This window comes from Aquarana catesbeiana, linkage group LG06 (assembly GCF_042186555.1).
Source record: "Aquarana catesbeiana isolate 2022-GZ linkage group LG06, ASM4218655v1, whole genome shotgun sequence".
NCBI lineage: Eukaryota > Metazoa > Chordata > Amphibia > Anura > Ranidae > Aquarana > Aquarana catesbeiana.
In genome coordinates, this window is record NC_133329.1 from 23,441,959 (window position 1) to 23,464,300 (window position 22,342).

General features: G+C 45.6%; 1 protein-coding gene across 1 annotated transcript in view; it reads left to right on the plus strand.

The window, feature by feature from the left end:
- Window positions 1-22,342, plus strand: part of LOC141147915 (uncharacterized) — a 55,340-nt gene that overhangs the window by 27,256 nt on the left and 5,742 nt on the right. Inside the window, exons 12-15 of the mRNA XM_073635073.1 lie at window positions 2,797-2,899; window positions 5,355-5,369; window positions 16,301-17,113; window positions 17,216-17,347. Coding sequence (XP_073491174.1) covers window positions 2,797-2,899; window positions 5,355-5,369; window positions 16,301-17,113; window positions 17,216-17,347 — 1,063 coding nt within the window. The remainder of the gene's footprint in view (window positions 1-2,796; window positions 2,900-5,354; window positions 5,370-16,300; window positions 17,114-17,215; window positions 17,348-22,342) is intronic.

Here is a 22,342-nt window from a genome sequence, read left to right on the forward strand (position 1 = left end):
CAAGGCAAAAGACTAACGACTTTGAGACAGACCCAGACATTCCCAAGAGGTGCACATAACCTGGCCAAGTTTCAAAACCCAGCAGCCACAGATGCCTCCCTCACTCCGGTGGGGAAACTTACAGCAACTGGTATCCCTGGGCAGTCTCCCATCTATACACTAACCAGGCTTCGATCAAACGAGATCAGGCAAGAACAAGGTGGGCCGCAGTCTGAAAAAAATGAATGCGCCAGGACACCCTGCAATGCCAAACCCCACGGTGGCTCAGATGCACTCACCATCGGGGGAGGTGGACACCGCCAGATCCCTGAACCTGAGAGTTGTGCCCCTGGCCTCTTCTTTTTTTTATGGAACCGTTTAGCTGGTATAACAGGTAACTAATGCAGCGACCACATTATTCAACCTAATAAAAGTCTTGCAAGGATGCAGGCCTAAAACAGTGTTGGTTTAGCTCTATGCAACCCCTTAGGTATGCAAGTACCTAGGTATGCAAACATGCAGGTATACAAGTATTCTTGCCATTCATGCATTTATGTATGCAGAACAGGGTCAATAAGCTCATACACATGTACCCTCAGGCATGTCTGTAGTCCTATGCAAATAAACACATAGGTAAATAGTCCCAGAGAAAACAAGTTCATATGTATGTTTAATGTAAATAAACATATGTATGCAGCACGTGTTAAAGCAATATGCCTCTACGGAAGCGTGTGTTTATGGAAGCATGAGTTCATACAAATATGCTTTTAGGCAAAATATGAAAAGTGTGCAGTGAACACACGCATTTATGTAACACATGTCCCATGGAACAAGCCTCTTTGCAATAAGCAAGCATGCGTGTATGAAGCATGTTATGCAACATTACGCAACATGTATCTATGCAAACATGAATAAACATGCATCTATATGTAATCATGTATCTTTTTGCGATCATGCATCAAGTACTTTTATGTAACCATGTATCCTTATGCGATCATGAGGAATCATGTATATTTAAGCAAACATGTAGTAACATGCATCTTATTGCAACCATGTATCTTTAGGCAATCAAAATATTTATGCGATCAAGCATGCTTATGTGATCAAGCATCCTTATAAGATTAAGCATCTCTGTGCAATCAAGCATCCTTGTGCGATCAAGCATTTTTATGCGACCAAGCATCTTTATGCAATCATGAATAACTATGTATATTTAAGCAACCATGTATAAGCTTGTATCTTTATGCGACCATGTAAAACCATGTATATCTATACAAACAAAAACATGCATCTTTATGTGACCATATATCTTTAAGCGATCCTGTCACCTTATGCGATCACGCATCTTTATGTGATCAACAATCAACATGTTTTGTTTTTTCTTCTCTTCATTTTTATTTTTTACACAAACATGTCCAAACATGCATTTTGTAGACCCACGATCATGTATTTTTATGCAAACATGTATAACCATGTACATTTATGTGAACCTGTAAAAACATGTATCTTCAGCAACCGTGCGTTTCAGCAACTGTGTGCTCCAGCAACTGTGCGCTCCAGCAACTGTGCGCTCCAGCAACTGTGCGCTCCAGCAACTGTGCGCTCCAGCAATTGTGCGTTTTAGCTAGTTTGTAAGCAGGCACCTGCTCAACTGCAGTTGGTCCCATATTTAGACCTGCAGGATACCAAGCACATATGCACTATACTGGAGATACAACTCCTTAAAATGCACCCATGCTCATGTCTTTTCAAACATGTATTTTAAAACATGCATTTAAGCAACAAATTTGCAAGCAAGTATACTACGCTGCTCCTGCCTACAAGCAGTTAATAACACCTTTAAAGTGAACTGCTAATCATCCAAGGGTGTATCTACTTACAGTACAGTTGTACAGGCCCCTCAGATAGGCAGTAAATATGCAGCATGTAATCATGACTTTTCTGCACCCAATTCTCCCATAGCAAGCACTCACACACTCACGGCCTGCCGCTATGTCTCCAAAGGCCACATGGCATGGCCGCCCTTCCACTACCTGCCTATATAATAATAGGCTAGACTTGCGCAAACCTGTGCCCTCTAGTGGCTGTGGGAGAAACAGCAGCCCGCATGAGTAAGGTGTACATAGCATTGTTGAACAGCACACCGCTCCCAGTGGCCACCAGGAGAACAGACAGTCAGATCTCTCTATTTTTAAAAGAGAAACTGCAAACAAATGCAGACTTACCATTCCCGCCGCAGGACTCTGTACATAACAGGAGTCCAATCTTCACCCATCACGGCGAGCTTTGTCATAAAAAGACCTTCAGAGACTGGGTCCCCCTTCAATCTGGGGTCCACTCCCCTGGTACACTCCCACCTCAAAGAATCTTCTCTCCTTCCAATGAGGCTCGGGCACCATCCATTTAGGCTGACAGCCTTTTCAAATGGATCCGATTTAAGTCCAAGATTCTTAATAGAACCTTCCAGACCTCCAAGTATGCTCCAAGAGCACATGTAATCCATGACCATCCACCTTGAAGACAGTGGTGAAAAAACTGATGTGCTTCCTGTGAAGGAGGGGTTATATAGAGGGGAACTTCCTGTCTTTTGGTTGCCAGTGTCCATTCACCTATAGGTGGCGTATAACCCACATAGTAATTACTATGGCTGCTCTGTGTCCCGTGATGTACGATAAAGAAATTCAATTTATTTTACTTTCCTTTTTTTCAACATACTTATTTAGTTACACGTGCATTTATTTATTTTTTATTTATTTTTTAGGAAAAATATTTACCTTTCAAAAATATACCCATTATGAATTCTACTACAATATGCAGAAAATGCGAAATTCCAATTTGATTAAAAGTCCGGCTGCGGGATTCTGGATTTTGAATGTTCAGGGGAATTCATCACTTTCTGTTCAAATAGTAGGATTTACTGGTAAGTTACTTTATCTCATTGTATATGAATAATTCTTAACCTCACAGGTCCTCTCCAATGACTTGTTTAATAGAATACCAACATTTGGATATTGTTAAATTCAGACAACATTTCATGGATTTAGTTTCTCTTATTCTGGGGTACCCCACCAGTCCTCCAGGCACCTCCTCTTCATTGGGTGCCCCCACAGAACGCTGCTTCCCCTGGGGGCACCTGTGTGGGCTCACTCCTGAGTCCCACTGCTGCATCCATTGACACAGAAAGCGGGACTCAGCCCTGTCCCTGTGTCACAGGATTTGATTGACAGCAGAAGGAGCCAATGGCTCCTGCTTTTATCAATCTGTCCAATGAAGAGAAAGAGAGAGTGACTGAAGTCGCTGGGCTCGTGCACATTGCTGAATCTGATCTGGCTCAGGTGAGAAAAAGGGGGGAGCTGCAGTACAGAAGGTTATTCATCTTAATGCATGTAATGCATTAAGGTGAAAAACCTTGAGGCTGGGTTTACACTATTGCGAAATACTGTAGATGCAGGTTCCCCCGCATCCAATTCGCATGTCAGGAGACTGTGACCAGCTCTCAATAGAAATGGTTCAAACAGCTCCGGGACAGCTGCGGAACGAATTGCATAGGAGTCTGTGCATCTTCTGGTCCATTTCAGGTCAGAATTCAGCCAAAAATTTGGACTGGAATCGGACCTGAAATGGTGAACAGGGACGTACCGGACCAGCCTAAGGATTTACAACCACTTTAACCTTTATGGAGATTGTACCATACACATGTTCAGACTGACTTATGGGCTTTGAGGTGCTACTTCTGATAAGCTTTGGATCCAACTGTGGTGGTGGTGGTTCGCTTTGATGGTCACAGAAGCCTCACTCATGCTGCAGAAATTTCAGTGAAAGAAAGTAAAACAGTTGCACCATAGTGCAGATATTTTGGCAGATATTGACCCCTGATTAGGGATGAGCCGAACACCCCCCGGTTTGGTTTGCAGCAGAACATGCGAACAGGCAAAAAATTAGTTTGAACACGCAAACACCATTAAAGTCTATGGGACATGAACATGAAAAATCAAAAGTGCTAATTTTAAGGTTCAATATGCAAGTTATTTTTATAAAAAGTGTTTGGGGACTTGGGTCCTGCCCCAGGGGACATGTATCAATGCAAAAAAAAGTTTTAAAAATGTTAGTTTTTTTCGGGAGCAGTGATTTTAATAATGCTTAAAGTGAAACAATAAAAGTGAAATATTCCTTTAAATTTCGTACCTGGGGGGTGTCTATAGTATGCCTGTAAAGTGGCACATTTTTCCTGTGTTTAGAACAGTCCCTGCACAAATTGACATTTCTAAACGAAAAAAAGTCATTTAAAACTACTAGCGGCTATAATGAATTGTCGAGTCTCGGCAATACAGATAAAAGTCATTGAAAAAAACGGCATGGGATCCCCCCCAGTCCATTAACAGGCCCTTTGGGTCTGGTATGAAAATTAAGGGGAAACCCGAACCAAAATTTAAAAAAAATTGCATGGGGGCCCCCCAAATTCCATACCAGGCCCTTCAGGTCTGGTATGTATATTAAGGGGAACCCTGTGCCAATTTTTTTTTTAAATGGCGTAGGGGTCCCCCTCAAATCCATACCAGACCCTTCAGGTCTGGTATGGATTTTAAGGTAAACACCGTGCCAAAATTTAAAAAAATGGCATGGGGTCCCCCCAAAAATTCATATCAGACCCTTATCCGAGCATGCAACCTAGCAGGCCACAGGAAAAGAGGGGGATGAGAGATCCCCCCCTCCTGAACCGTACCAGGCCACATGCCCTCAACATGGGGAGGGTGCTTTGGGTAGCCCCCCAAAGCACCTTGTCCCCATGTTGATGGGGACAAGGGCCTCATCCCCACAGCCCTTGACCGGTGGTTGTGGGGGTCTGTGGGCAGGGGGCTTATTGGAATCTGGAAGCCCCCTTTAACAAGGGGACCCCCAGATCCCACCCTCCCTATTTGAAATGGTAACGGGTACATTGTACCTGTACCATTTCACAAAAAAGTGTCAAAATTTAAAAAAACCACCAGACACATCTTGGGACAAGTCCTTTCATCTTCTTATCTCGCTCCGCTGATGGATCGAAAAAATAAATAAAAAAGATCTGCCTCCATGGGAGGCACCCGCCTTATGACGCTACAGCCCGATGACAGTTCTTTTATAACTGAGGGCGGGGCCACACGGTGATGAACCCGGGTGACCCCGCCCCCCTCTTATGCACGGGGACTTCCCAATGGCTAACCACAAACAGCACCATGTACAGTGTTAGCAATGTTTTTTTTTTTTTTTTCAGAGTGTAAATTACAGTCTGGGCACAAAATGTCTCCTCATACAGAACGATGACTTGCTAATTGCAAGAATTACTGTACATGCCGAGGAATGAAAACTAATGTTCTTATTTTTTTTATTTTTTGCAGGGTTGGACAAGTCAGGTGAGCAAGACACATGATGGTATTTTGATTTCCTTATATGTATACAGTATATTGCAGCTCCATAATCTTACTCCTATATGTATCAATCTTAATTATATTGTTTGGGGTTTGGATGATTCCTTTATATCCTGATTATCTGAGACATTCACTGAGGGACATATTTTTAGGCAAATTAGTGAAAATTTTGGATGCAAATCAGGCTTGTCTGTTAGCGAAGCCTGTGCAGTAGTTTTCACCTCTATTTGTGACTCTTGCATAGGTCAATTATTATATTATTATTATACATGATTTACAGCATATAGCACCAACAGTTTGCACAGCACTTTACAATATAAAGAGAGACAATACAGCAACAATAATATTAAATACAGAAGGAACCTGCTCCTGCAAGCTTACGATCTAAGCTGGAGGGGCTTGTGAATCAAAAAGTAGTAAACAGTGGCGGCTGGTGCTCCATTTTTTGGGGGGGGCAGCAAACAAACCCACCCCACCGGGATCGCACTTACCCCATCCACAATCACAGTAGGAGAGCAGCCAGGTGGACAGAGCCATGCTGCGGCATGCTCCAGATAGAAATCACCATCTTTATTCTCCCTGCTTTGACTCCGCCTCTGCATGTCACCCATGATGTTTTGGCAGAACACAGGAGGCTGCACACTCATTGGCTGACGCCAAGCGCCCTCCCCCACCTCCTCCTCCTCCTCCTCCGCTCCTCTACTCCTCCTCTCTGCTCCAACTACTGCCACACATATCACACAAGTGGGTGGGCTCGGGTACTCTGTGCCCCGGGCCCATCCTTTTTGGAAGCCAATTAGGGCATCGGGCTTTAATCATGTGCTTCAAAAAATAAATAATAAAACATTGAAATCCATGCAAATGAATAACCCCCTTTGGAGACGGGACTTTTAGAGCCCTTTCACACTGGGGCGGTTTGCAGGCGCTATTGCGCTAATAATAGCGCCTGCAAACCGACCCGAAACAGCTGCTGCTTTCATTCCAGTGTGAAAGCCCCGAGGGCTTTCACACTGGAGCGATGCGCTGGCAGGATGGTAAAAAAAAGTCCTGCCAGCAGCATCTTCGGAGCGGTGAAGGAGCGGAGTGTATACCGCTCCTTTACCGCTCCTGCCCATTGAAACTAATGGGACGGTGCGGCAATACTGGCGGCAAAGCGCCTCTACAGAGGCGCTTTGCGGTGGGTTTAACCCTTTCTCGGCCGCTGGCTGCATACAGACGGTAAAGCGTCGCTTACAATATCGGCACTTTACCGACGACAACGCCCCCGCCCCAGTGTGAAAGGACCCTTAAAGGTGACGTGGACACCAAAATAGTATAAAAATATATACATTTTATTACAAAAACAGAATACAATTCAATAAAATGTCTATGCAAAGACAAATAGGTTGTGTGCAAGTATCACTGTATGACATATACATCTCTGGTGTACCCAACCCACTTGTCTTTGATAGACATGCATTCGGATGAAAAAGAATGCACATATCTACTGGGCACTTTGTACTGATCACTGAACACCTTACCACTTTATACTGCTCACTGACCACTCTGCCACTTTGTACTGATCACTGACCACTCTGCCACTTTGTAATGATCACTGACCACTCTGCACTTTGTACTGACCACTCTGCCACTTTATACTGATCACTGACCACTCTGCCACTTTGTACTGATCACTGACCACTCTGCCACTTTATACTGATCACTGACCACTCTGCCACTTTGTACTGATCACTGAACACCCTACCACTTTATACTGCTAACTGACCACTCTGCCACTTTGTACTTATTACTGACCAATCTTCACTCTGTACTGATCACTGACCACTCTTCACTCTGTACTGATCACTGACCACTCTGCCACTTTGTACTGATAACTGACCAATCTGCCACTTTGTACTGATCACTGACCACTCTTCACTCTGTACTGATCACTGACCACTCTTCACTCTGTACTGATCAATTAACCACTCTGCCACTTTGTACTGATCACTGACCACTCTGCCACTTTGTACTAATCACTGACCACCCTGCACTTTGTACTGATCACTGACCACTCTGCCACTTTATACTGATCACTGATCACTCTGCCACGTTGTACTGATCACTGACCACTCTGCCACGTTATACTGATCATTGACCACTCTGCCACATTGTACTGATCACTGAACACCGTACCACTTTATACTGTTCACTGACCACTCTGCCACTTTGTACTGATCACTGACCAATCTGCCACTTTGTACTGATCCCTGACCACTCTTCACTCTGTACTGATCACTGACCACTCTGCCACTTTGTACTGATCACTGACCACTCTGCCACTTTATACTGATCACTGACCACTCTGCCACTTTGTACTGATCACTGAACACCCTACCACTTTTTAGTGCTCACTGACCACTCTGCTACTTTGTACTGATCACTGACCAATCTGCCACTTTGTACTGATCACTGACCACTCTGCACTTTGTACTGATCACTGAACATTCTGCCACTTTGTACTGATCACTGAACACTCTGCCACTTTATAATGATCACTGACCACTCTGCCACTTTCTACTGAACACTGACCAATCTGCCACTTTGTACTGATCACTGAACACTCTGCCACTTTGTACTGATCAATGAACACTATGCCACTTTGTACTGATCACTGACCACTCTGCCACTTTCTACTGATCACTGACCACTCTTCCACATTGTACTGCTCACTGAACACTCTGCCACTTTGTACTGCTCACTGAACACTCTGCCACTTTATACTGCTCACTGACCACTCTACCACTTTGTACTGCTCACTTAACACTCTGATCCTTTGTACTGATCACTGACCACTCTGCCACTTTATACTGCTCACTTAACACTCTGCCACTTTGTACTGATCACTGACCACTCTGCAGTTTGTACTGATCACTGAACACTCTGCCACTTTGTACTGATCACTGACCACTCTGCCACTTTGTACTGATCACTGACCACTCTGCCACTTTATACTGATCAATGACCACTCTGCCACTTTGTACTGATCACTGAACACCCTACCACTTTTTAATGCTCACTGACCACTCTGCCACTTTGTACTGATCACTGACCAATCTGCCACTTTGTACTGATCACTAATCACTCTGCACTTTGTACTGATCACTGAACATTCTGCCACTTTGTACTGATCACTGAACACTCTGCCACTTTGTACTGCTCACTGAACACTCTGTCACTTTGTACTGATCACTGAACACTCTGCCACTTTGTACTGACCCCTGACCACTCTGCCACTTTGTACTGATCACTGAAAACTCTGCCACTTTGTACTGATCACTGACCACTCTGCCACTTTGTACTTATCACTGACCACTCTTCACTCTGTACTGATCACTGACCACTCTTCACTCTGTACTGATCACTAACCACTCTGAAACTTTGTACTGATCACTGACCACTCTGCCACTTTGTACTAATCACTGACCACTCTGCACTTTGTACTGATCGCTGACAACTCTGCCACTTTATACTGAACACTGATCACTCTGCCACTTTGTACTGATCACTGATCACTCTGCCATGTTATACTGATCATTGACCACTCTGCCACATTGTACTGATCACTGAACACCCTACCACTTTATACTGCTCACTGACCACTCTGCCACTTTGTACTTATCACTGACCAATCTGCCACTTTGTTCTGATCACTGACCACTCTTCACTCTGTACTGATCACTGACCACTCTTCACTATGTACTGATCACTGACCACTCTGCCACTTTGTACTGATAACTGACCAATCTTCACTCTGTACTGATCACTGACCACTCTGCCATTTTGTACTGATCACTGACCACTCTGCCACTTTATACTGATCACTGACCACTCTGCCACTTAGTACTGATCACTGAACACATTACCACTTTTTAGTGCTCACTGACCACTCTGCCACTTTGTACTGATCATTGACCAATCTGCCACTTTGTACTGATCACTGACCAATTTGCCACTTTGTACTGAATACTGACCACTCTTCAGTTTGTACTGATCACTGAACACTCTGCCACTTTGTACTGATCACTGACCACTCTGCCACTTTGTACTGATCACTGACCACTCTGCCACTTTGTACTGATCACTGACCACTCTGCCACTTTATACTGATCACTGACCACTCTGTCACTTTGTACTGATCACTGAACACCCTACCACTTTTTAGTGCTCACTGACCACTCTGCCACTTTGTACTGATCATTGACCAATCTGCCACTTTGTACTGATCACTAACCACTCTGCACTTAGTACTGATCACTGAACATTCTGCCACTTTGTACTGATCACTGACCACTCTGCCACTTTATGCTAATCACTGACCACTCTGCCACTTTTTACTGATAACTGACCAATCTTCACTCTGTACTGATCACTGACCACTCTTCCATTTTGTACTGATCACTGACCACTCTGCCACTTTATACTGATCACTGACCACTCTGCCACTTTGTACTGATCACTGAACACCCTACCACTTTTTAGTGCTCACTGACCACTCTGCTACTTTTTACTGATCACTGACCAATCTGCCACTTTGTTCTGAATACTGACCACTCTTCAGTTTGTACTGATCACTGAACACTCTGCCACTTTGTACTGATCACTGACCACTCTGCCACTTTGTACTGATCACTGACCACTCTGCCCCTTTGTACTGCTCACTTAACACTCTGATCCTTTGTACTGATCACTGACCACTCTGCCACTTTATACTGCTCACTTAACACTCTGCGACTGGGTACTGATCACTGACCACTCTTCAGTTTGTACTGATCACTGAACACTCTGCCACTTTGTACTGATCACTGACCACTTTTCCACTTTTTACTGATCACTGACCACTCTGCCACTTTGTACTGATCACTGAACACCCTACCACTTTATACTGCTCACTGACCACTCTGCCACTTTGTACTGATCACTAACCAATCTGCCACTTTGTACTGATCACTGACCACTCTGCCACTTTATACTGATCACTAACCAATCTGCCACTTTGTACTGATCACTGACCACTCTGCAGTTTCTACTGATCACTGACCACTCTGCTACTTTGTACTGATCACTGACCACTCTGCCACTTTCTACTGATCACTAACCAATCTGCCACTTTGTACTGATCACTGACCACTCTGCAGTTTGTACTGATCACTGACCACTCTTCCACTTTGTACTGATCACTGACCACTCTGCCACTTTGTACTGATCGCTGACCAATCTGCCACTTTATACTGATCACTGACCACTCTGCCACTTTGTACTGATCACTTAACACCCTACCACTTTTTAGTGCTCACTGACCATTCTGCCACTTTGTACTGATCACTGACCAATCTGCCACTTTGTACTGATCACTGACCACTCTGCACTTTGTACTGATCACTGAACACTCTGCCACTTTGTACTGATCACTGAACACTCTTCCACTTTGTACTGATCACTGACCACTCTGCCACTTTGTACTGATCTCTGACCACTCTACCACTTTGTACTGATCACTGACCACTCTGCCACTTTATACTGATCACTAACCAATCTGCTACTTTGTACTGATCACTGACCACTCTGCAGTTTCCACTGATCACTGACCACTCTACTACTTTGCACTGATCACTGACCACTCTGCCACTTTCTACTGGTCACTAAGCAATCTGCCACTTTGTACTGATCACTGACCACTCTGCAGTTTGTACTGATCACTGATCACTCTTCCACTTTGTACTGATCACTGACCACTCTGCCACTTTGTACTGATCACTGACCACTCTGCCACTTTATACTGATCACTGACCACTCTGCCACTTTGTACTGATCACTTAACACCTTACCACTTTTTAGTGCTCACTGACCACTCTGCCACTTTGTACTGATCACTGACCAATCTGCCACTTTGTACTGATCACTGACCACTGACCACTCTGCACTTTGTACTGATCACTGAACACTCTGCCACTTTGTACTGATCACTGAACACTCTTACACTTTGTACTGATCACTGACCACTCCGCCACTTTGTACTGATCTCTGACCACTCTGCCACTTTATAATGATCACTGACCACTCTGCCACTTTCTACTGAACACTGACCAATCTGCCACTTTGTACTGATCACTGACCACTCTACCACTTTGTACTGATCACTGACCACTCTGTCACTTTGTACTGATCACTGACCATTCTGCCACTTTGTACTGATCACTGACTACTCTGCCACTTTGTACTGATCACTGACCACTCTACCACTTTGTACTGATCACTGACTACTCTGCCACTTTATACTGAGCACGGACCACTCTGCCACTTTATACTGATCACTGACCATTCTGCCACTTTGTACCGATCACTGAACACCCTACCACTTTATACTGCTCACTGACACTCTGCCACTTTGTACTGATCACTAACCAATCTGCCACTTTGTACTGATCACTGACCACTCTGCAGTTTGTACTGATCACTGACCACTCTGCCACTTTGTACTGATCACTGAACACTCTGCCACTTTGTACTGATCACTGACCACTCTGCCACTTTGTACTGATCACTGACCACTCTGACACTTTATACTGATCACTGACCACTCTGCCACTTTGTACTGATCACTTAACACCCTACCACTTTTTAGTGCTCACTGACCATTCTGCCACTTTGTACTGATCACTGACCAATCTGCCACTTTGTACTGATCACTGACCACTCTGCACTTTGTACTGATCACTGAACACTCTGCCACTTTGTACTGATCACTGACCACTCTGCCACTTTGTACTGATCTCTGACCACTCTACCACTTTGTACTGATCACTAACCAATCTGCTACTTTGTACTGATCACTGACCACTCTGCAGTTTCCACTGATCACTGACCACTCTACTACTTTGTACTGATCACTGACCACTCTGCCACTTTCTACTGGTCACTAAGCAATCTGCCACTTTGTACTGATCACTGACCACTCTGCAGTTTGTACTGATCACTGATCACTCTTCTACTTTGTACTGATCACTGACCACTCTGCCACTTTGTACTGATCACTGACCACTCTGCCACTTTATACTGATCACTGACCACTCTGCCACTTTGTACTGATCACTTAACACCCTACCACTTTTTAGTGCTCACTGACCACTCTGCCACTTTGTACTGATCACTGACCAATCTGCCACTTTGTACTGATCACTGACCACTGACCACTCTGCACTTTGTGCTGATCACTGAACACTCTGCCACTTTGTACTGATCACTGAACACTCTTACACTTTGTACTGATCACTGACCACTCCGCCACTTTGTACTGATCTCTGACCACTCTGCCACTTTATAATGATCACTGACCACTCTGCCACTTTATACTGATCACTGACCACTCAGCCTCTTTGTACTGATCACTGACTACTCGTCCACTTTATACAGATCACTGACCACTCCGCCACTTTGTACTGATCTCTGACCACTCTGCCACTTTATAATGATCACTGATCACTCTGCCACTTTATACTGATCACTGACCACTCAGCCACTTTGTACTGATCACTGAACACCCTACCAGTTTTTAGTACTCACTGACCACTCTGCACTTTGTACTGATCACTGACCACTCTGCCACTTTGTACTGATCACTGATCACTCTGCCACTTTCTACTGATCACTGACCAATCTGCCACTTTGTACTGATCACTGACCACTCTACCACTTTGTACTGATCACTGACCACTCTGTCACTTTGTACTGATCACTGACCATTCTGCCACTTTGTACTGATCACTGACTACTCTGCCACTTTATACTGAGCACGGACCACTCTGCCACTTTATACTGATCACTGACCATTCTGCCACTTTGTACCGATCACTGAACACCCTACCACTTTATACTGCTCACTGACACTCTGCCACTTTGTACTGATCACTAACCAATCTGCCACTTTGTACTGATCACTGACCACTCTGCAGTTTGTACTGATCACTGACCACTCTGCCACTTTGTACTGATCACTGAACACTCTGCCACTTTGTACTGATCACTGACCACTCTGCCACTTTGTACTGATCACTGACCACTCTGACACTTTATACTGATCACTGACCACTCTGCCACTTTGTACTGATCATTGACCAATCTGCCACTTTGTACTGATCACTAACCACTCTGCACTTCGTACTGATCACTGAACACTCTGCCACTTTGTACTGATCACTGACCACTCTGCTCCTTTGTACTGCTCACTTAACACTCTGATCCTTTGTACTGATCACTGACCACTCTGCCACTTTATACTGCTCACTTAACACTCTGCGACTTGGTACTGATCACTGACCACTCTTCAGTTTGTACTGATCACTGAACACTCTGCCACTTTGTACTGATCACTGACCACTCTGTCACTTTGTACTGATCACTGACCATTCTGCCACTTTGTACTGATCACTGACTACTCTGCCACTTTGTAATGATCACTGACCACTCTTCCACTTTATACTGATCACTGACCACTCCGCAACTTTGTACTGATCACTGACCAATCTGCCACTTTGTACTGATCACTGACCACTCTGCACTTTGTACTGATCACTGAACACTCTGCCACTTTGTACTGATCACTGAACACTCTGCCACTTTGTACTGATCACTGACCACTCTGCCACTGTCTACTGATCACTGACTACTCTGCACTTTGTACTGATCACTGAACACTCTGCCACTTTGTACTGATCACTGAACACTCTTCCACTTTGTACTGATCACTGACCACTCTGCCACTTTGTACTGATCACTGACCACTCTACCACTTTGTACTGATCACTGAACACCCTACCACTTTATACTGCTCACTGACCACTCTGCCACTTTGTACTGATCACTGACCAATCTGCCACTTTGTACTGATCACTCACCACTCTGCACTTTGTACTGATCACTGAACATTCTGCCACTTTGTACTGATCACTGACCACTCTGCAGTTTGTACTGATCACTGACCACTCTGCCACTTTGTACTGATCACTGACCACTCTGCCACTTTGTACTGATCACTGACCAATCTGCCACTTTGTACTGATCACTGACCACCCTGCACTTTGTACTGATCACTGAACATTCTGCAACTTTGTACTGATCACTGAACACTCTGCCACTTTGTACTGATCACTGACCACTCTGCCACTTTCTACTGATCACTGACCACTTTTCCACTTTGTACTGATCACTGACCACTCTGCCACGTTATACTGATCATTGACCACTCTGCCACATTGTACTGATCACTGAACACCCTACCACTTTTTACTGCTCACTGAACACTCTGTCACTTTGTACTGCTCACTAAACACTCTGCCACTTTGTACTGACCACTGACCACTCTTCCACTTTGTACTGATCACTGACCACTCTGCCCCTTTGTACTGCTCACTGAACACTCTGTCACTTTGTACTGCTCACTGAACACTCTGCCACTTTATACTGCTCACTGACAACTCAGTGTAGCCAGGGGGTCATTTTTTGGGCACAGTGCACTTTTAGTTAGTCAGGTTGAAAAAAAAGACACAAGTCCATCTAGTTCAACCAATAAAATATTTAGAGCAACTCATGGAGAAAATTATGAAAGAAGCTGCTTAAGAATAAGAAATCTTTATCAAATTGTCACACATTTGCCTAGTTGATTCTGTTTAGCATTGTCTGGCTGTGCAAAAGAATTGATAAATATCTCCATTGTTTCTGTTAGGAGCAGTGTCAGCCCATCCATTAGGGGCACACAAATGCCGCCCCCCCTATTCATGCGTCTGGCCCGCTGATCTACATACAGGGCGCTGGACCATGATTCCAATGGGGGGGTTTGAAGCACGTGATTAGAGCCAGAGGGTGGGCCAAAGGCACTGTGTCCTGAGTCCACCCAGTTGTGTGACAATAGCGAATGAATATTCGTTATTATCACACTGATTCTCCTCACAGTCAATCAGGAAGCGGGTCATGAGACCCATTTCCTGATTGGCCAAAAGGAGAAGCCATCCTATTGGCCTATGAGGAGGAGATGCGTCCCTGGACCCGGCGAGAATGAGGGTGGTAGCTGCCACTGCCGCCTGCTGCCTGCCAGCACAGGGTAATCGAATTGGTGAGGGGGGGAATGGTGCAGGCTGGAGCGAGAGGGGGGTATGTCTGGTTTGCCTGCCGCCCCACTCCCCTCCTGACCGGTGATGCACTAGCCGCCACAGGTTAGGAGTGTTGTAGGTAGATGGGTTATAATGGTGATGAATCTCAAAACAGTATTGGATCTGACCCTCTGTGTTCCTGCACTGATCCAGTGTCCCCCATTCTGACCCTGTGTCCACCTATTACTCTTCTTATCTGGTGCTGTGATACCACATCCTAAGCCAGTGTTTCTCAACTCCATTCCTCAAGGAACCCCAATAGGTCATGTTTTCAGGATCTCCCTCAGATGAAATGGCTGTGGTAATTACTGAGGCAGTGAAACTGATCAAATCACCTCTGCAAAATAAAGGAAAGCCTGAAAACGTGACCTGTTGGGGCGCCTTGAGGACTGGAGTTGAGAAACACTATCCTAAGCTAATAGTATGTTAAACCCCAGAGCTTTTCAACCCACCAGACCTATGGTCAGAGACCATTGCGACAGCTACAGGAAAGATACTTTCCTAATGTTTAGCTCAGAAGGCAGGCTGGGCAGAGGGGCCGTTAGGTGGAGTGACAAGAGTCAATAGGAGTGCACAGAATGTATAGCATCTCCCATTGTAACTGTCCAAAAAAAGTGCTTTATGGCATCCAGCCTATAAGAATATGGTTTTCAAGACATAAATTCACCTTAAGTTTATGTTATATAGAAAACCCACCACACCCTCAAGAGATAATATTTTATTTATTTATAGGGAATTGTTCAGATTCTGACTGCCACCCAAACGCCACGTGTTCAGAGTTTGGAGGATACGGGGAGTGCACATGTAAAGAGGGATTCTCTGGAAACGGAATAACTTGTAATGATATAGATGAATGTCAGGACCATTACACCAACAATTGTATTGGTGGTTCCTGTGTGAACACTATCGGATCTTACACCTGCAATTGTTTCCCTGGATTTAAATATATATCAGAATTTGGCTGTGCAGACATTGATGAGTGTGCGGACAGCTTTCTTAATGACTGTGACCCATTAGCTATATGTAAAAATAATATTGGATCTTACACCTGTACTTGTTCCTATGGATATTACGGAGATGGAAGACACTGTGAGGTCAATGAATGCCAACAAGGAAGACCGTGTGGCTCTAATGAAGACTGCATGAAGTACATTGGATCTTATTCCTGTTATGACCCTTGCTCCAACCACACCATACTTAATGATCCCTGGCGCAGTACTTCTAATACAGCTGATTCTAGTGATCAGTTTGATTGGTATCATTTTGACTATAAACTATCCGGCTGGTATCGGTTTAAAGGAGAATATGACCAGCAAATCCCTGAGCACTGTGTAGCAGAAAACAGCTGTGGGACTATTTTCCCCATTTGGATGAACGGCTCCCACCCTACAGTCAGTGACGGCATTGTTAATCGGAGAGTTGGTTCCATATGGTGTAATGCCTACTTTGAACAATCCTGTAATATTTCTGTAAAAATGTGCCCAGAAGGATTTTATGTGTATAAGCTACAGGGTACACCAACCTGGAATTCTGCCTATTGTACAGGTAAGTACTGACACATAAAAGTAATTCAGAATGTTGTTTTCATTTAAAAAAATATTATAGATTCATAAATGGTAAACCTTCTATGTGTTCCTTCTTATCCAGAATCGAATCATAGTTGCTCAGGATTGGACTGCGCTCCCGGTGAGGAATGTGGAATTGTGGACGGAGTTCATGGCTGTTACTGTAGAGATTCATCAAATACTACTGATGGGATGCAATCTCTAAATGTAGCAAGTAGGTTTTAAAACAAATGATGTTTTCTGTTGAAAGGGACTCTTTTCTAATGCCCCGTACACACCAGTGGATTTTTCAACCATCCAAGTTTTTTCCGACGAAATTCCGCTCAAGCTTGCCTTGCATCCACACGGACACACAAAAGTTCTCTGAAATTTTGACCGCCAAGAACGCGGTGACGTACAACACTATGACAAGCTGAGAAAATGAAGTTCAATGTTTCCGGGCATGCATCAAATTGTTTCCGAGCATGCGCAGGTATTTTGCGCATCGGAATTTGTATAGACAATCACATTTTCGGCTAGGAACATTTTCCAACCGAAAAATTGAGAACCTGCTCTCAATCTTTTGCTGGCTGGAATTCCGTCAGAAAAAGACTGATGGAGTATACACATGGTCGCATTTTCCAACCAAAAGCTCTCATCGGTCTTTTGCTGGCCGAATTTCCGATCGTGTGTACGGGACATTAGGGTTCTATTCATGAAGGACTAACTAGGAAATGTGTTAATGCTTTGGGGCCATTTTCATCTTGTGGTAGTCAATGGCATTCATATGGCCTGCCATAGTCACATTCACCCTATTTCACATATAGAAAAAGCTGTTAAAAATCTTTTAGGGAACCATGGAGTGTAGAATCCTAAAGGTATACTTTATATACAAAAGACTCTGAGCTATCTAACCAATATTATTGTCAGGTCACCTGTATCCAGGTGACAGATGCACCCAGTTGGGATCAGGAGTGCACCGCAAGGTAGTGGACCCTACGGCCGACTGCTGCGGATTGAACCCTGGGAGGCTCAGGAACACTGACACTGATCCCACTGGGAGCTAGAGCATAGATTCCCCAGGGCGCGGAGTCTAAGAGCCAGCAGGTGTTCACCAGAGCCTTTAATGGTAAGGATGGACTGAGCTGCAGTCTGGCTCCAGGTCACGGCCCCCAGGGTCTCACAGCTCACTCTCACGGTAGACTACAGGAGAAGAGGAAGGAGGCAGCAGGCTGGAACAACAAGGAAAGTAAGGGACAAGCCAAGGTCAGGGCCACAAGTAGACAAGGACAACAGAGTATACGCCAAGGTTCAGGGTCACAGGCAAACAGGGATGGTCGGGAACACGCCAAAGGTCAGGGTCACGAGCAGACAGGAATAGTTAAGAACTGGCCAAAGTCGGTAACAGGAATCAGACGTAGGAAACACAGCAAGTACACACAGAGGCTAACACACAATGGTTGATCAGCACTGCTGGCTTGCAGTGCACAGGTTAATATAGGGTTCCCTGATAGGGCCTGGGGTGGGGCCATGCTTAGAGGAGAGGTTACAAAAGCAGTCAGGTGAGGGTCAGCTGGTCTCTAGAGATGAACACATGGAGACAGGTATGCTGATCGACAAACTCTATTGCATAACCATGACAGTACCCCCTCTCTTAAGACCTCCAACTTCCCCAACTGTGCCCAGGCTTAAAGGGAAATTTCAGATGGAAACTCCTCAATAGACGAGGAGCAAAGACCTCAGATGCAGTGATCCAAGACCTCTCCTCAGGACCAAACCCTTTCCAATGTACGAAGTACTGAAGAATGCCTCTACGGCGCCGGGAATCGAGAACTTGACTAACCTCGTATTTAATATTATCCTCAGAGACCGAAACCAATTATATTATTGTATATTATATATTATTTTATATTATAACCAATTATTGACAATTATATCAAATGTGGAAAAAAACTGTACTACACCTCCCTCATTGGTGTGCGCAGCCTATTGCATTAGGGTGTGCACCCCAGAGCACAAACACACATGCGTCTATATCAGCAGAGCAGTGGATGGTGTCAGTAGAGTTAAAGTGGTTGTAAACTCTCCCCGACAACTTTGTCCCATGTAAATCAACATAAAAACCCTAATGAACACTGTGTCATGGTTATGCAATAGAGTTTGTCGATCAGCATACCTGTCTCCATGTGTTCATCTCTAGAGACCAGCTGACCCTCACCTGACTGCTTTTGTAACCTCTCCTCTAAGCATGGCCCCACCCCAGGCCCTATCAGGGAACCCTATATTAACCTGTGCACTGCAAGCCTACATCTGATTCCTGTTACCGACTTTGGCCTGTTCTTAACTATTCCTGTCTGCTCGTGATCCAGACCTTTGGCGTGTTCCCGACCATCCCTGTTTGCCTGTGACCCTGAACCTTGGCGTGTACTCTGTTGTCCTTGTCTGCTTGTGGCCCCAACCTTGGCTTGTCCCTTACTTTCCTTGTTGTTCCAGCCTGCTGCCTCCTTCCTCTTCTCCTGTAGTCTACCGTGAGCGTGAGCTGTGAGACCCTGGGGGCCGCGACCTGGAGCCAGACTGCAGCTCAGTCCATCCTTACCATTAAAGGCTCTGGTGAACACCTGCTGGGTCTTAGACTCCACGACCTGGGGAATCTATGCTCTAGCTCCCAGTGGGATCAGTGTCAGTGATCCAGTAGACCTGCTTCCTGAACCTCCCAGGGTTCAATCCGCAGCAGTCAGCCGTAGGGTCCACTACCTTGCGGTGCACTCCTGATCCCAACGGTGTGCATCTGTCACCCAGCCTCTTGGTGACCTGACAGTTTGATCAGCCATGGACCCGGCTGATGTGCCGCTACCCGCAGATGATCCGTTGCCGGGCTTAGTTCGCAGATTTGAGACCCAGGAATCGCATCAGACCCAAGTGATGCGATTCCTTCAGGATTTGGCATCCCATTTTGAACAGGTTCAGGCCTCATTAGGACTCCCGGTTCAACAACCTCAACCGCTATCTGCTGCTGCACCTATCGCACCGATCGCAGCCACACATTCATTACAACTGCCAGCTCCGGCCCGTTTCTCTGGGGACTCCAAGGCTTGCAGGGGGTTCCTTAGCCAGTGCACGATTCATTTTGAACTTCAGCCCCAAAACTTCCTGTCCGATAGGGCAAAAGTAGCCTATATTATATCCCTTCTGTCCGGCGAGGCGCTAGCTTGGGCTGCCCCTCTGTGGGAACTGAATGATCCAGTGGTTTCTAGCCTGGATGATTTCTTGAAACTTTTTCGGAATATCTTCGAGGAACCGGGTCGTGTCTCCTCAGCAGCTAGCGCTCTTTTACGTCTCCGTCAAGAGTCTGCTTCTGTGGGACAGTATGCTCTTCAGTTCCGTATCCCCACAGCTGAATTGAGCTGGAATAATGAGGCCCTAGTTGCAACCTTTTTTACATGGCCTCTCTGGTAGAGTGAAGGATGAATTAGCAGGAAGATCCCTTCCTGCTGATCTGGACGGTGTCATCATCTTGTGTAACCAGATCGATATTAGCTTTCAGGAGAGGGCCCTGGAAAAAAGACCCCAGCACTCCCCGTTCCTTAGGCAGCTTGAGCTCCCAGTCCCTTCTCTTCAGTCCGAGGAGCACCCCCTGCCCGCTGAGGAACCTATGCAACTGGGCTGGACCAAGTTGTCTCCTCATGAACACGCTAGGCGCAGAACTCTGGGCCTGTGCCTCTATTGTGGGGCCAAAGGCCATTTTCGTGACACTTGTTCTCTTTGTCCGGAAAAACAATCGGGGCTAATACATCTGGAAGGTGGAGTATTAGACCCTGAAGTATCACCTTCACCTTCTTGTCTTCTTCTTTCTGTGTTCCTTCATGTCGGCGCTTCCTCTCGTTCGGTCTCGGCACATCTGGATTCCGGAGCCGCTGGCAATTTCATGGATTGGGAAGCTGCATCTTCCATGAGACTTACCCTTTTGCCCCTTTCAACGCCATTGGTGGTCTTGGCGATTGATGGCATTGTTCTCCCAGGGGGTTCTATCCGCTTCCAGACCCTTCCTGTTAAGATGTTGGTAGGGACACTCCACCAGGAGTGGATATCCTTCCTTGTCTTGCCTAAAGCTTCATCTCCTATCATATTAGGTCTTCCTTGGTTACGGTTCCATTCTCCACACATTGACTGGACTGCCGGACAGATCCTGGCTTGGAGTTCCTCCTGTTCCTCTTCCTACCTACTCAAGGTTACCCCAAAAGAGAAACTTCCTGTTGCCACCATCCCAGTATCTTCTGTTCTTCCCACTGCATATAGCGATTTCTGGAATGTCTCCTGCAATAGTCGGGCTGAGGCACTCTCTGGGTCATGTGGCACTCTGGATGAGGAGCCCACCTGTAAACTTGAGCCGATCATTCACTCCAGTTTGCATGGTCATTTACCTTTGCCTGTTCCTGGACCCCCTTGTACGCACACACCCAGGCTAATTCGTCTACCAGTTCCACAGTCGCTACGCCCTGTGATGCGATTCTGGTGGTCGCTGCACCTGGCAATGCTGTTCAGTCGGCCTCTGCACCAATTCAGCCTATGCCCAGTGAAGCTATGCAGCTTGACTTCTGTGACACATCACTTTCTAAACAACCTGGCCTCAGGGATCCACTGACTTCTGCCCAGTCTGATGATCCTGTGTTGGATGTCCAGCTCATCTTTAAGGGTCTGGGGGACCCTGCTCAGACTCCTGATGGTCTTCTTATGCCTTTACCCATTCCTAAGAAGCCTTTAGCCCTCAATAAGTCCTCTTGTCCTCTCCCTACCTCGGTTTCGGTCTCTGAGGATAATCTTAAGTACGAGGTTAGTCAAGTTCTCGATTCCCGGTGTCGTAGAGGCATTCTTCAGTACCTCATACATTGGAAAGGGTTTGGTCCTGAGGAGAGGTCTTGGAACACTGCATTTGAGGTCTTTGCTCCTCATCTATTGAGGAGGTTCCATCTGGAGTTTCCCTTTAAGCCTGGGCACAGGCGGGGGAGGGGGAGGTCTTAAGAGGGGGTTATGTAAATAGAGTTTATCGATCAGCATACCTGTCTCCATGTGTTCATCTCTAGAGACCAGCTGACCCTCACCTGACTGCTTTTGTAACCTCTCCTTTAAGCATGGCCCCACCCCAGGCCCTATCAGGGAACCCTATATTAACCTGTGCACTGCAAGCCAGCAGTGCTGATCAACCATTGTGTGTTAGCCTCTGTGTGTACTT